The 16,822-nt window shown below is 38.8% G+C and overlaps 1 protein-coding gene across 4 annotated transcripts in view; it reads right to left on the bottom strand.

The window, feature by feature from the left end:
* Positions 1-16,822, bottom strand: part of FGD4 (FYVE, RhoGEF and PH domain containing 4) — a 197,989-nt gene that overhangs the window by 65,287 nt on the left and 115,880 nt on the right. For all 4 annotated transcript variants that reach the window (XM_079139328.1, XM_079139329.1, XM_079139327.1 and 1 more), the window contains exon 2: positions 3,898-4,047. In XM_079139328.1, the coding sequence (XP_078995454.1) occupies positions 3,898-4,047 (150 nt within the window). The remainder of the gene's footprint in view (positions 1-3,897; positions 4,048-16,822) is intronic.

The raw sequence follows: 16,822 nt of genomic DNA, 5'->3' as shown, positions 1-16,822 counted from the left end.
GGAGAGAAGATTGGTAGATCAGTTTTGCACATGCTAAATGAGATATCTGTTTGTTAAAAAATTAAAAAGGGCTATTACAGTCACATTTATAGAGACAAAAAAAGGAAAAGAACCTAATTATTAAAAAATTTCCAAGTATGCAAAGTAATCATCAAGAATGAAAAGAGCAACTAACTACCAGATTGGAGATTATTAGCAGATTTCAATTACTCTTAATCAAAATGAAAAATAATAATTGGCTACATATAAATGCATTATAAACATAAACACTTGTTAATGATAATTACACATGAACTGTTTTACATTAGAGGCAAATAAGTAAGTTTGAGTATTATATTTACATAAAGTATTCAAATAATAATAATGTGACTTTTCCAAGTTCATGAAACTCGAAAAATATTTAGGTTTAATTACTGAGGCCTTATGTGACAATAACTGAGTCTTATCAGGAAAAAAAAAATTGTGAACTATGGAGAATCTTATGGACCAAGGCTCTTGAGAGAAAAAGAACTATTTGCTTTAAAGAAGCTATTTTGAGTTACTCCAGTATAGCCAGAAATAGGTCAATAATAAAAGTGAACAAGAAGAAAGACTTATGTTGGAGGTCGCTCAGCAATTTGTTTGACTAGCAGGATTGGTATAGAAGTAAATCAGCCATGGTTTCCAAGCCTTAGGGTATTTTCTGAGGTGGAAGCAAAACAAGCTCTAACTATTGAAGAAATCCTTTCAAAATCTACACGCTGCAATTTAGATCCAAATGCAACTTTATCTAATCTACAATTTACCTTTTACCTTTTAAAAATCTATACACAATTCTCTAATTAATACAAGCATACACCTGTTCCAAACACTTGATACACAATAACTACCACTAATATATATGCATACAACAGCAATCTCTCTCCTCTGAAGATTACCAAAATAAACCAGCTATGATCTCATTAGCAAGTCACGTAAGTTTAAAAAAAAAAAAAAAAAACCCACCCAAGATACGATTATGTCATTATGTGCTCTTTTAGGATGTAAACCAGCATTTCTCAAACTCAGCATTATTTATGTTTCAGTTTGGATAACATTCTGGTGTGAGGGGCTGTCCTGTACATTGCAGGATATTAAGCATCATCCCTACCCTCTACTTGCTAGATGCCAGTAGCAAGTCTTACAAGTAATGTCAAGTGAAAAAATGTCCCCAGACATAAGCAATGTCCCATGGATGTGGTGGTAGGATGCCAAAACTGTCTCTAAGTAAAAACTACTGATCTAGAACAAGAGCCATCAATTCATTAAAATCATACAACAGCTCTTGAGCCTCAGAAACCTCACCATTCACAATTTATAAGGGATTAACAATACTGTAGGAATAAAAGTGTCAGTGAGCTACTCCCTTACTCCATGCAGGAAGTCTTCATTAGCACCCTCTTCCCTTCTTTGCCTCAGTCACTCAAATGTTGACTATGGAAAAATCAGAAGTAGCACCTCTCCAGTAAAGGGTAGTGATTAACTATTGTTGGTCAGTAAGTCAGTACACAGTACCCAGCCTATCTGGCAGCTCATCTCAGAATCCGAAGATGTAGTCTCATTTCAAGGATGCTGGTCTCTGAATGGCATACATTTGAAGTTTTAAATAAAGAACAGCAGAAACAAAGTGGAAGAAATGTGGCAATAGAGATTACTGTAGACCGGCCCTGTACTATGGGAGGCAACACAAAACTCAGGAAATACCCGAGACAGATGAATAAGATATACAGCAGGTCAGATTGTAATGAATAACAAAAAACAAATAGGCAGGGGTACCATGGTCTCAATGTATGTCCACCCCAAATTCATGCTGACATCCTTACCACCAAGGTGATGGTATGAGAAGGTAGGGGCCTCTGGGAGATGATTAGGTCATGGTTAAGGCCCACTTCTCATAAGTGGGATTCAAGCCCTTTAAAACAGGTCTTACAGAGGACTCTTGCCCCTTCTACCTTGTGAGATTGGCATCAATCAGAAAACAAGCCCTCCAACTTAGTGAGACCCTGTCTTAAAGTAAAATAAGGAAAAGGGCTGGGATGCAGCTCAGGGGTGGAGCCTTTGACTAGCATGCATGAGGCTCTGTGTTTTATTCCAGCACTGTTAAGAAAAAAAAAAGAAACAAACAGCAAAAGAAAAGAAAAGAAAGCAGGGCCTCGCCAGACACCAAATCTACCACCACCCTAATCTTCCCAGTCTTTGGAATTGTAAGAAATAATTTCTGTTGTTTATAAGCTTCTCAGTTTATAATATTTTGTTATAGAAGCCCAGGGAGAATAAGCCATTGGGGAATATAAAGTGTGAGGGTTAAGGATGGGGTTAAAATTTTAGCCATAGGTTCCAGGGAAGAGCCAAACATCAAGAAAGAATATTTACTCGGTATCTCTAAATATTCCCCATAGTTATAGAAAAATTGTATATAATCCACATTTAAGATAGGAAGTAAACAAGTATCTAAACAGCAATATATTGATTTGAATATAACTTTAAAACAGCAAGAACAAGGCCAAGTGTTAATAGTCTACATAAAGAACAGGGCTATTTTAGAGCAGAAGTGTTCCCCCGGAAGGACACAGATTTGATTTCCTGACTGAAAAACAGTGAAGTAACATAATGCATCTTCCAAAAAAGGTTTTTAAGTAATGAAAATCTTGCTTTTGATCTGGACAATTATATAAACTAGAACTGTATTCAGTTTTTATAGTCTTACCTCATATTTTATCTTATCAACTCAAATAAAATAGCTTGAACCAAGGTAAAAAGGTCTGTGCTTGTAGTCACATCACTGTGCGAGGGAGAAGTATGGCCAAAAGAAAAGCATATGAGCTCGTGGAGAGGATTTTCATTTAAATCACCAATTATTTGGTTTTGCTTGACAGCCACAGACATACCACCCTGAATACAGCCAGTAGTGAGAACAAAAAGACAAACATCTCATAATCTAGAAGAATGTATTTTAAATGTATTTGTAGAAATCCTTAATAAAGACAACTTTAAAAAACAACACCAGTTCTTTTATAATGCATTCCATGATATGCTTTTTTCTTTGTAAGAATGGGAAAAAGTCAAAGTACACACAAAATAAACAAAATAGAAATTGATTTCTTCAAAGCACAGTAATAGTGAAAATGTCTTTTGGGTAAGTGTTCAGGCTTTATTATGAATGAAAATCCATCTGGAAGAAACTATACTTAAACCACCACATAGCTCATTTTTTGCGCTGCATTTCAAAAGGCCTTGCCCTTTACCATCAAAACTATAATTTTGTGCTTCTCAAAGTTAATACCTAGTTCACTGGAAATTTCTCTGTAAAAGAAAGAGGTCACTGAACAAAATATTCACAGCTTTCCACTTTATTTTCCCCGCTGTTGGCTACTCAATCCTAAATGGAGGAATTTTACTTTTCGTCACAGTGTATGTTCCTAAGAGACATTCTTAAGACCCTATTCCTTAATATCATCCAAACACATTCTTTATCATCCAAAACATTCTTGATAAGTATGTTAAGCACTGTTTTAGAATTATCTGTTTTACAGATCCTCTGACATCTAGCAGGCCAATTCTTCCTGACAGTAGTTCTAAACATGTTTATTATACAGACTATAAATTATGCCCTGCACTAGGGTGGGCAGAGGCATGAACAGATCACAGTCCCAGGAAGAGGACATGAAATTTCAGCACTGTGCAAAGAACAATGATAGAGAAATGTATACATTGTTTTAGGAACAGAGCAAATACTGGCACTGCCTGAAAGGGTGCCAAAGAATAATGTACCCAGTTCCTCCCTTTTTATAGTTAAAAACTCCAAGTTTTTCGTTCTTCTAGGTAGCCTTTCTCAGTCAACAAAGCACCCGCCTCAATCACAACCCCCCACATCCGTACCTTGTGGCTTTGGACTTGCAGCTGAGCGTTTCGCTGGTGTCTTCCCATTTATTCCCTGAGCCTCTTCAGATACATTCTGATCGACCAGTGAGGTTGTGCTGCTTGTTGAACCAGGTGGGACTATGGTGACCTTTGGACAGGTACTGCTGCCTGTGAGTTCACAAGGAAAGGACAGATAAATACAGAAGCATAGCACAATTCTGTCTCGTAAGTTACATTTTTCCTAACCCCATAAAACTAAAGCAGTCATAAGATTAAGCACCGAAATACTCTTTCCATGAGTGCTGTCCTTGACAAAGAACTTTCCTGGGAAAGACCTATTCCATGTGCTTTCAAAACCCTCTTAGCACGCCCAGGAAAAACGGCTACACACAGACCTGCCTTCCTAGGAGAGCAGCAGAAAGGGCTTAGAATGCAGCTGCTCTGGTGTAGGTGGAGGCGAGGACAGGAGGGGCCCAACTCTAATCTGTTAAAAGCGTTTCTTACCAGTGTCCAGTCAGTCACCAGTCATCAGGCGACTCAAAGAACAAAGCAGGAAAGCCCCAACGTGACAGCTGACCCAAAGACTCCAGAAAAATGGCTCAGAAAGAAACAAGCAAATACACACAACCTCTCACCCACTAGCTTACTCAGTGACTCCACATAACACCCACGGCAGCACAGAGGAGTGGCCATGCTTCCCAAAGACAGAAAGGCAAGATTACATGGATAACACCATCTCGTTTATTTAGAACTCAAAACCCAAAATATTCTTTAAGACAACACTGAAATACATCATGAGACACAGACAAAGAGAAAAAGATCAGTCTTCAGTTTGTGATACAAGAAGGTACATCTTAAATTTCCAAGACCTTTGAAAGAACCAAGTCAGTGTCTTTGTATATACACATTCAATTTTCCTCTCTCGTGGTTGACATGGCAAAATTAACAATAGACTGAACTCTAGTTAAGAGAACATAAAATTTCTACCAGGAATTCACTATGACTGAATCAAAATAGGCCATTTGGTTAAGAAACAAGGAGTTTCATTTTTGCAGAATTCAAATATAAGAGGAGTATCAGAGATTTTTTAAAACTTTATCATTCAAATCAGAAAAGTTAAGTTAAACAATCAACTATCTACAGAGTCAACAAGTTCTTTCTTAATCCAAACGATTAAATAATAATGATTAAAAAGAACACAATTGCTTTATTTTCCGTGCGCCCCTTAAAATTTATCTTGGTAAAACAGATTTTAGGAAGTATTAACAGTTCTACGTATTGTCTAAGAAATTTACTAGAGAAGCAGTGCTAAAACAGAAATTAAATGGGTTTTCAACAAGACATCCTTCTGCTAATATGGTAAATCTGTCAGCAGGATTAAGTATTTTCAGCAAAAGCAAGAGCTATGGAAAATTGACAGAATATTATTAAATTTGTAAATGAAAGAACTAAAAGTTCGAATCTTTAAATGTATTAGCTTAGGTCCCTTCCTAGAAACACTCGAGTAGGCAAAGCATGTCCCTAAAATTCATGGTGTATCAAGCAACCACTTAGCCTTTCAGCGGGATTTGGATGTTTTCCCACAGTGATCTCAAGATCAAGCAAGTATCCTAAAGGCCACCTGCTGGGGCCTAGTGAAGGATGGCTTAGGGGCAGAATCAGAGAAAAGCCACAGCTCAACTATAAACCAGAGGAAGAAACTGTAGCATAATCATAAAAGACCTTGCCAAAGCAAGAATGCAGCCTTAGCCTGGAGTGATAACAACAAGCATTAATGTGTCAAATGGGGAGTTCATGTTTTGGAAGACAAAACAGAAAGTCTTTTAAAAAACAGATCTCCACTGTTATATATTAACATATGAAACAAGTTAAAAATTAGTCTATTTAGAAGTGAAATGTGTCTTATAAGAATATTAATTTGAAATTCAAAACTAGGTACATAATTTCTGGAGAAAAAGTTTCCTGGGTATGATGGCTTTTATAAGTGTCATATTTACAGAGAATATCTCCTATGAATGTGCCAAAATGCTTGCAATAAGAGATCAACTACACATTCATGTCCCCATAAACTCATTAAAAAGTCACGACCACAGATCTTTTGCCAGGGTCACAGTCAGAAACTTCATTTTACACTATTGTTTAAAACAAGTGTCCAAACTTCAACTAGTATCATGAAACATGAGTACACGAAGGACATGGAGAACACACACGTTTTTGAAAGGTTAAAGGAAAGCAATGACAGATGCACAACAGAGACCATATTGTGGCTGTGAGCATACCCCTTTCCATCCTCCAAATTACTATCTGGCCCTTTAAGGGAAAAGTTGCAGATCACTCGTATAGGTCAGACATATCATGTAAAGAAAGTCTGTCTAATACCAAAACCATTTCATTAATCATTTCATCTTGGATAACGGCAATAAAATGTAAAACTTTGCTTCTTTATGACGGACTCCAGTTACACTTGCGGAGAGTCCTCATTTGGGTGCCAGTTGCACAAGAAATTGAAACCAGATAGTCTACCCAGTCAAGAAATTTTACATTAACTACAGGGGCTCTCAGAGTCCCCATTATCACGAAGAACCAATAGGAGCGATTTATAATTAAGCGGTTACCTAGGGCAGAGAAAAAGTTCTGTGTGGACAAATGTGTATGTACAGGAATTGTCAATTCAGTATTATATAAGATATGTAACAGATTGGGAAGAGTACCAAGACAAAATTAAAGACAGAAAACTGTAGTACAGAATGTATAATATGATCTCATTTTCAAAAAAGTTATATACAAATGTACGTAAGTTGAGTGTGCCTCATCCAAAATGCTTGGGACTAGAAGTCCCTCAGATTTTGTAATTGTTTGAGTTTTAGACTTGATAAAGTCTATGCTAATTGATAACTGAATAATAATTGATAATTGATATTGATAATTGAATATCCCTAATCCAAAAATCTGAAATCCAAAATGCTCCAGGAATCCAAAACTGAGTAAAGCAAAAGATATAAAAACTTAAAAATCGTATCAACAACTCCAAGAAGTTTCAGCTTAGGGATGCCTGACCTGTAAACACATTAAAAGGGATGGAAGGTAATATGGAAAACTTAACTTTGAGAATTAGATGTGGTGGTGAAATGAGAACTGCCATGTTTTGCTATTTATATAGCTATACTTTATTATATATATATATATATAGCTTTAAATCTTTAAAAAGAAAATGTGTTTGATTTACTTATGTGAAAAAAGAAAATATATGAAAATCAACTAGCAATGTATTATAAGACTTCAAAAAAACACATATCCCCTATATTTATATATCCATGCTCATGATATTATTCATAATAGCCAACAGGATGGAAGCAATCCAGCTCCATCAGTGGATGGATGAGTATATAAAATATGGTATGTTCAGACTATGGATATTATTTAGCCTCTGGAAGGAAGGAGACACTGACATGCTACTACATAGATGATTGTGAAGGACATTATGCTAAGTAAAATAACCCAATTTTCAAAAGATAAGTACTGTGTGATTCCAGTTATATTAAGTACCTTGAATAGTAAAATTCATAAAAACAGAAGCAGAATGGGTATTGCCAGGAGCTGAGAGGAGGGGATATTGGGGAGTTATTGCTTAATGATGAGCATGGAATTTCCGTTTTGCAAGATGAAGAGTTCTTCTGTAGATGGATCATGGCAATGATAATGTAACAATGTGGATGGATTTTGATGCCACTGTAATATATACTTAAAAATGGTTAAGATGGCAAATTTTGTGTTATGTATTTTTTAAATTTTTTTCAAAATTAAAAGTATATCTATTGCTTAATGAAGAAAAACTCCAGAAATACTAACTTTTCCTTATTTCCAATATACCAAGGCATCATAATTGAAGCTCTTTGAAGGTGAAGTGCTGCTAAGTGCAGTGTCTGGTTCTTTCCCGGCCTGTGCTCACTCACACTTCCTTGGTGATCTCAGCCAGTCCCAGGCCTTCTATATGCTGGGACTGCTACACTTACTTTCACTCCAGACCTTTCACACAAACTCCAGAGTTACACATTCAACTGCCTATTCACATCCCCACTTGTATGATTAAGAACTTTGTCACAACTGATATTCCCATATATACAAAATCTGAATCTTGTATCTCCAACTTTCTCCCCAAACCAATTCCATTAGAGTTTTTGCCACTTCTGCTAATGACAACTCACCTATGCTCAGGCAAAATCCTTGGAAGTATCTGAAACTGCTTTCTCCTCTTTATATATCCTCTTCATCAGAAAATCCTGTTGGCTCTACATTTGATGTTTCTAGATGTTGTCCATCTATCACCAGCTTCATTGCTACTTTCCTAGCCCACCCTACAATAATCTCTAACTGGATTGCAGCAAGACCCTCCACCTAGTCTCCCTGCTCTTTCCCTTATCCCCACTATAGTTGGTATTGTCCAAAAAAGCCCAGAGAGATCCTTTTAAAATCCAAATCAAATCTTGTCCTTAAGATTCTGCAATGGTTCCCCATTTCACTCAGGGTAAAATGTCATGTCTTCATAGTGGTTTGCAGATACTACAAGAGCTGGCCTTGGTTCCATTAGCACTGTACTTGATCACCTACTACTGCTGCTGTCCACTCTGCTCCAGTCGTGCTGTCTCCCTGATGCTCCTCACACATCAGGCCATTGGTCCAGCTGTTCTCTGCTGGGATGTATTTCCCCCAGATAATGACCATCTGTTTGCTCTACCTTCTTCAAATCTTGGCTCAAAGTGCATCTTGTTAACATGGACCACCCTGACCACCTGCTTATTATAACTGCAACACCTACCCTGCCCTGCTGTACTCTTCGTTTTTTTCTCAAAGCACTTATCACCTTCTAACAAACACTATCTATTTTACTTATTGCATATTGTCTGTTTGAACTAATAAATTCCAAAGACCTTAGGTAAGTTTTTCTTTATTTGCCTATAATCTTTATTTCTATTTCATGAGAGTTATTTTCTAAATTCTGACCGTAAATAAATAAATAGTTGCATTGGGGATCACTCTATGTGAAATTTCAGACCTTTCCATTCTTGTCTAAAATCTAAAATACTCAAGGTTATTTCTACACAAGTTCTAAGTATTTGGCAGAAAAAAGAAAAAAAAAAAAAAAAAAGCTATACCCAAATAATCTTCTTCATATCCCAGAAGCAGATTTGAAAGCATCTGGAATTGTGAAACTATGCAGATGTTTATCTTGTAAAAATAGTTGTGTGTTTGGGCTGGGGTGGGGGTGGGGTGAAATCCCAGCAACTGACTGACTATTTCAGATTATAACCTGTAATTTTATTTATGGTCACTAGGATCACTAACTAAAATGCACTATGGGATGCCAATATTTCAGACTTATCACCCAATACTACCTAATATTAAAGAATGTTATACTGTCAGGTGAAGCAAATGGCTTGATATCATTGGAGTTAAAAGGCAACATGAACTCAAAATAGATCTTGAAGACCAGTAACTGCAGATATTCAGTATATTTAAAGGCCTCACAGGTAGATAGCACAAAATAAATGTAAGAGGTAATCTCTACTATTGTATCTTAAACATATACAATAATGTGTGCATGAAATTGAAAAAATTTTTAAAAATGTTCAGGATCTAAAAACTGGAATCATTTTTAGAAACTATGAGCAAGTTGACACACTGGAATGTGTCTATAGTCCTAGCTACTTGGAAGGCTCAGGCAGGAGGATCACTTGAGCCCAGGAGTTGGACAGCAGCTTGGGCAACATAGCAAGCACAAGCCTGAGGAGAGGAGAGGAGAGGAGAGGAGAGGAGAGGAGAGGAGAGGAGAGGAGAGGAGAGGAGAGGAGAGGAGAGGAGAGGAGAGGAGAGGAGAGGAGAGGAGAGGAGAGGAGAGGAGAGGAGAGGAGAGGAGAGGAGAGGAGAGGAGAGGAGAGGAGAGGAGGAGGAGAGGAGAGGAGAGGAGAGGAGAGGAGAGGAGAGGAGAGGAGAGGAGAGGAGAGGAGAGGAGAGGAGAGGAGAGGAGAGGAGAGGAGAGGAGAGGAGAGGAGAGGAGAGGAGAGGAGAGGAGAGGAGAGGAGAGGAGAGGAGAGGAGAGGAGAGGAGAGGAGAGGAGAGGAGAGGAGAGGAGAGGAGAGGAGAGGAGAGGAGAGGAGAGGAGAGGAGAGGAGAGGAGAGGAGAGGAGAGGAGAGGAGAGGAGAGGAGAGGAGAGGAGAGGAGAGGGGGGGAGAGAGGAGGGGAGGGGAGGGGAGGGGAGGAGAAGAGATATCATTTTCTGATTAGAAATATTTATTTTCCCCAAAACATGCTCCATAATTATGTGCTGATTTTTTTTTTTCTTTTGCTACCCCAAAGGGATGAAAAGGATAATCAACAATAAGATTTCTAGAGTATATTACTGTTTCTGGTCCCTTAAGAGTTAGAATTCTGTTAGGTGAAACACAGTCCCAATCCTTGTTCCACCACTCTATGGGTGACCAGTTGTTAGGTGTGGTGTTCACCTGCGCAGCACTATTGACAGTGCATCCTCTGTGACGACACCTTCATTGGGGCTGGGATTGACTCAGCACATCTGACTCTACCTTGGCATAGTGTTTTCTTGGTAGAGAATGAACTTCCTACATCAGAGAGGGAACTTGAGGCCACTTTCCCTTCCCTAACCCTGCACTGATGGAAGTTCCCCTTTTGGCTCTCTTCAACTAAGAATGTGGGTCAACATTATGGAAAGCTCTTCCTATTCAAAGTACACCAATCATTCTGCATCTGCAGCCATGACTCCAGTGGAAGGCAGGAGTAAAGAGAAACCACAATTGATCAATGTGTCTTTTCTGACTTCTGGCAAAGACCCATTCTAGTTGACAGTCTTTTGAGCTGGAGGAGGTTCATAGGCTGCTGTGCTCTATCTGATAATTGTTTCCAACTCATCATAACCTCTGTTTGTTTGTCCTTTTTTATTGTTAAGCCATAACCATGTAGAAGTGACTGGGCCACAGATTCATCAAAACATCCTGCATTACTACTGAATTGTTAATGAGAAACAGGCCAAAAAAGTTGACCAATCATATGATCAGACAAATGCTGAGTTTTCAAACAGTCACATTTTTTGATGGAACCTAAAATTCCTAACAGTTTTTAATAGCTTTGTTATTAAATATATCAAGATGACCTCTAAGCTGGGCATATTGGTGCATACCTGTAATCCAGCAACACTGGACAATTTAGCTAGCTATTTTTCTCAAAATAAAAAATAAAAAGCTGGGATGTAGCTCAGTAGAAGAGCACCCCTGGATTAAATACCCAGTACCACAAAAATGGAAAGGAAGGAGGGAAGGAAGGGAGGAAGACCTCTAAGTATATTACTGTGCAGAGGTGCCTGACACTGATAATTGATATCCAATTTCCCTGATAAGATCATCTGTATCAAAAAGGCAACTCAGATGCTATGAACATGCACACCCAGGCAACTTTCCTTGATCCCCAGAAGCAATTTGGTTGTTTGGATGCCAACTGTACTAGTTACTGTGTGTTAAGTACCCAGTGTACTTCTACAGCAACTGAATCATTCCTGTCATACAACTATCATTTTCCTGAGTTCAAGTCCAGCCTTTGCCATTCACGAGTTATTAACTGGATCAATCAATGGTGTGATTGGCTTATTTTCTCTACAGTTCTATTTCTTCATGTGTAAATGAGAAGTCATAGGATTCATAATAGTATCCACATCAGAAGGTGGTTGTGAGGACAAGAGTAGTCGGCACATGGTTAATGCTACATTAACAATTTGCTATTATTATCACTTGTATAATACACAATGATGTACGCTGCCAGAGTAGTGACAGGGACCTGATCATTCTTTCCCCAGCTCATAAGGCCCCAATTTCTTGTTTGCTTCTCTTCTGCCTCTGTCTGCTTTTATCCGGTCTTGCTTCTGCCTGAATTTATTTTCTTACCATCCAACACTTGCTCATACTGGCTTATTTCTCAGCATTTGCCATTTGCTCCCATGCTAGCCTCTCTGCTGCTCTCTGGGATTACCAATGAACGACTCCCCTGTACATTAATAATAAATTATGTGCAAGTGGACAGGCCTTATACAAACGTGAATCCCTATTCAATAAAGACAACAGTCTCAGTAATAAAATGTCTGACAATTGATAAGAAGTAGAATTTATGTAGAAAACAGGAATCTCAAATCAACATTCTTTACAATATCTTTACCATAGTGCATTACTATAAATGTATGTCCTAAATTCAAACTTCTAAAAAATTTCCCTCTGTTTGCATTTCTTCCTTTATTATTATCACAAATACTACTTTTAGCTAATGATTCACTTTCTAAAAATGCCTATTTCCACTTTTTAAAAAACTCAGTATTCATTCTTAAAAGGTTTCATCTTTATGCCTCCAGATTACAAACTGTTCTGTAAGTACTGAGATATCCAATGATCAACTGCAAAAAGAATAACAAAACTGCTTAAGTTTCTTCTGTATTCTTTTTCTCCCTAATTAAAGGCACTAAGTGATAACTCCCTGATTAAAAGGGCATGGTACTCAGGTAATTCCTGAGGACAAAAAGACAAATAAGACATAGTGTTTCCCCTCAAGTAATTCATTAAGGAGGTTAAGGAGGAAACTGTACAGTTAAGAGGCAACTGCACCAGCCCAGACAGAATGACAGGCACCTTAGGAACACAGAGGCAGAGGATAAAGAAGAGATGGATGTCTGGGAGATGCACTGACAAGAAAATGAGGAGACTGGCTGCAGATGGCAGGGACAGGAGGAGAAGGTGGTGCTTACCTGGGCTCCTCACTAGTGACACAGGGAAATAGTGTCTTTCATTTTAAGAACACAAGAAGGATGCAGTTTGACATGTCATTTCAGGAGCCTACAAGACAGTCTGGAAAACAGTCTACCCTGAAATCCGTTAGTCCAGCCAGCCCTGCACGCTCCATTAGTCCTCACTTTTCAATTTTATCGTTAAAGTTTTTAGATACACCCCCTTTGGTACTTTCCTTAAAACTTTATGTGCATTTTAAGTAGGTGAGCCTATTTGTGTGATCAAGGGCCAACTATACTCAGGCTCTGATCCATTGTGGTTTTTTTTTTTTTTTTTTTTTTTTTTCCTTTCCTTAACCTTTGGCCTCAGAAATTATGGGTTGAAAACATTTGTTCTTCCTCTAAGAAGGACTGGTTTCCTTAATTGTGTTAACAACAACAACAAAAATCAGGCAAATAATTACACTAGAGGGAGAAAAAATGCATCCAAGGAGAGCCCAGAGAACTTTTGCAGTATCTATGGGTCCTTCAGAACCCCACAGGGTTAAGAACAATCTATTAAAGTATCCAAAGCAAAAGTCAGCATTATTCACAGCACAAGCCTCGTGCCCTGGGGCTTTTCTGAAGGTGTGTTTGGTGAAACTCTGCTAATTAGAGGATCCCTCATCCCCACCCCTCCTCCCCTGGCCAAGTCTCTAAATTCTAAGTGAAATATTTGTGATGGCCAAATTGTAAAGCTTTATCATGTATATTCGTAATGTCAATGGGCATACTAGAGGCTCTGGAAAGGTCTACCTGGTTCAACTCTGAACCCAGCATCTGTTCAGGAAATTTTCCATAATATGCATGTCAACATCCCATGGCACTAGTGTGTCTCGGAACACATTTGGGAAAAGCTACCCTAAGGACTCTCCACAGTTCCTGGCAGTGACTGCCTTGGCTGTTTCCCACACTTTCCCATCTCCTGACTTCCCAGTAATCATCTTGGCTGCCCTCTTGACCCCGACTCTGAAACCATGAACTGAACTCCAACCTGCTCCTGCCTCTTGGACCTAACCCTCTATACTCCAGCTCTGAGGCTACATAAACCCACAATGCTCAGACCATAAAAAGCAGCATTAGGGGCAGGAGCAGGACATCTGAGTTCTGTGTCCAGAGTCTGAAACTAGAGTAGCCCTCAGCCTAAAGAATCAGATGAAACCATGTCTTGTAATTCTGCTGGTCCGCTTTCCCTTTGTTTTCTACATCTCCCTCCTCTGTTTCACCTGCAAATTCTCACAACCTAACAGACATGGCGGCAGGCAAGTCAGTAATCACAGGAAAGCTCCAAAGGAATTTTTTCTTTCCTTGAAGTGGTTATAAAATAAATCTGCACATTTCCTTAAGCATGGGCTATAAAGTATTATAATAACAATACAGAGAATAGTAGTATTCAGTTTTATTTCATCTATAGAGGATCATAAGACCTCTAAAATTAAACCACACCACTGACCTTTAATTCTAAGTAGTGAACAGATACACTGTTCCTTTGCTCTATTTCCTCCCTCTGGGGGTTAAACCCCAAGATCAGGCAAAACATTTCACTTGATAACCTGGATTCTTACTAAGGACTTGTAACCCATAAATATACCAACAAGGTACTAGACTAGGTTATGTTCCTTGTTTTTAAGAAAAAAAAAAAAGTTTTTAAAATGAACTTTTTTCCAACTGATTTGTTCTCTGGACACCAAGAGGAACCCGTATGAATGCTTCTGACAGGAATAACTGGTTCCTTCAGTAGCATGCCCTTAAAAAATTTATCCTGAATGTCACAAAAATATCAACAACCATAACCTGGGGTTTCATAGTGCAATTAAAACTTACACAGTTTACAACAAACTTGTTTTCAATGCTACTACTATTCTTACTACAAGTATTAATAAAGATACAAGTGTCTAACAATACTGGGTGTTTATTTTGAGCCAAATATGCACAGTGCAAGGCACATTTTATGCATTATTTCATTTGTCTCTCTCAAGAATCCTATGAGGTCAAGTAAGACATGCATTTTAATATCCATCATAAAGATGATTAAACTGAGTGGTGAGGCTGGTGCCCAATGTCATCTCTACATTTGGTTCATAGGCACCTTCGGGACAGGGACTCCCACTTGTAATTTAGGCTTTTGCCCTGCAGGTGAATGAGTGCTCACATCTGTTACATTAGAGCTACCTGGGGGCTGGGGAGATAGCTCAGTCAGTAGAGTGCTTGCCTTGTAAGCACAAGGCCCTGGGTTCGATCCCCAGCACCCCAAAAAATAAAAAAGATAGAGCTACCTGCCATGACCTGGGCTTTGGTTTCAGCCAACACTATGTAGCCAGGAGCTTCAAAAGACCCAGGGTACTAAACGATCCCAAGGCAAGAGAATGGGAATTTTGATTTGGGATAACTAAATAGATGGAGACAATTCCAGATTACCTTTTCCATTCCCAGTTTGAACCCTTTTCTCATCTACTTTTCAGCTTCTCAGACACCTGGCATCCTTCTTCTTGTTCTGCTTCCCATTTCTGACATATACTTGCTTCTCCACTCTGAGGCTCAGGAGGTCACCCTTATGCAGACTCTCAGACACTCCCTGGGAGCCAGTGGGCACATCTGCAGGCTATCCTCCACACTAGTTAAGCTCCACACTAGTCCAGTCCCAGTGAGCTCTGGCTGCATGGTTGTGTTTTCTGCTAAGCCTGACCCACCCCTCCTGGGAATGGTGAGGAAAGAGCTCACAAGGCCCTCAAACACATGTCACACTTCTCCTTCAGCATCCCTAAAAGGTTCATAGGCCAGGAATCTACATACTGTACTACTGTTGAAGAAAACAAAGTTGGTTAAAGCGGCAAAGGCAGGAGTTACACCACAACTTTTGATTCCCAGGTCCCTTCTGTGTCCACTACAATCAACAGCCTTGTTTTCAGGTCAATGTACTTGGCATTAGGAATGGGTTCATAATTTGAAACTGTATTTCCAGCATTTAGGGAGCTGTGAGAATCCACCATTGTTAGTTCAGTTTTGCCAGACACCATGTATAAAAACCAGTGATCTTAAATCCAAATGGCTTGAAATAAACCTTGTGTTGAGAAATTAACATTATTCACAAAATTATTAGATACCCAATTGTATCACAAGACCAAATTAAAGAAATACTTCGGGTTTTTAAAACATTTTAGAATATAAGATTTTAAGATAAGAATGTCCACAGAGTGAGGTTAGATCTCTAATTCACTTCAAGGATTCTACCAAAACATATTAATTACATCCTGCCACAGACCACAAAGTATTTTCTCTCCACAGCTGGAAGATGAGCCAACTTTTTCCCACACTAGAAGGGTTGGAAGTAGCAGGAGAAAAGTTCGGAGTTACAGATCTGAATTAATTCAACAAGCTTTGATTTAACACTTGCAATGAAGGCATGGTAATAGGATTGGTTTGCAACAGGCATCAGGTGGGATAGGTAAGATCCTCACCCTGCTCTCAAGAAGACTACCCTCCAACAGAAGGGCAAAGTGCCCCTCTGTCACAGTCTGCAATCTTCAGGTCATGGGCCAAATCCAGTCAGCCACTTATTTTGTCAGCACAGCTACACTTGTTCAGGTGTGTATCATGTGTGATACTTTTCACCACACTGGTTAAGCTGAGCAACAGAGACCCTGAGGCCTGCAGAGTCTAAAGTATTTACAATCAGGCCCTTTACAGAAAAAAATTTATGAACCCTGGACCAAATAATGAAGGCATCACAGTAGGAATTCATGCAATAATTTTCTAATCTTGGTTCTATCTCCAACTAGCAATGTGACCTTAGGCAAGTGAAACCTCTGGGTTGCAGGAAACTCATTAGCAGCATTATAACTCAGTGGATCATGTCATATAACCCCCTCTGGGGTGTATTTGGTAAATTAACAGTGTTACAGGCTATAATTTTTGTTTCTTATTGTTCTAAACTCTGCATGCCTGGCATGCTATTGTGTGGTTTGCCTTCTGAATATGTTTAGCCAAAATTATCTTTCTGGGACATGTTTTGATGTGAACCATTAGAATCACCTGTGGAAAACTGCAATACCCAGTTTGCACCTCATATAGCTTAAATCAGAATCTCTGGCGAGTTGAACCCAGGTGTCAGTTTAAAGTTTTCCAGC

This window comes from Sciurus vulgaris, assembly GCF_902686455.1.
Source record: "Sciurus vulgaris genome assembly, chromosome: 5".
NCBI lineage: Eukaryota > Metazoa > Chordata > Mammalia > Rodentia > Sciuridae > Sciurus > Sciurus vulgaris.
The sequence above is the reverse complement of the archived record's forward strand: the minus strand, read 5'-3'. Positions and strand labels throughout refer to the sequence as shown.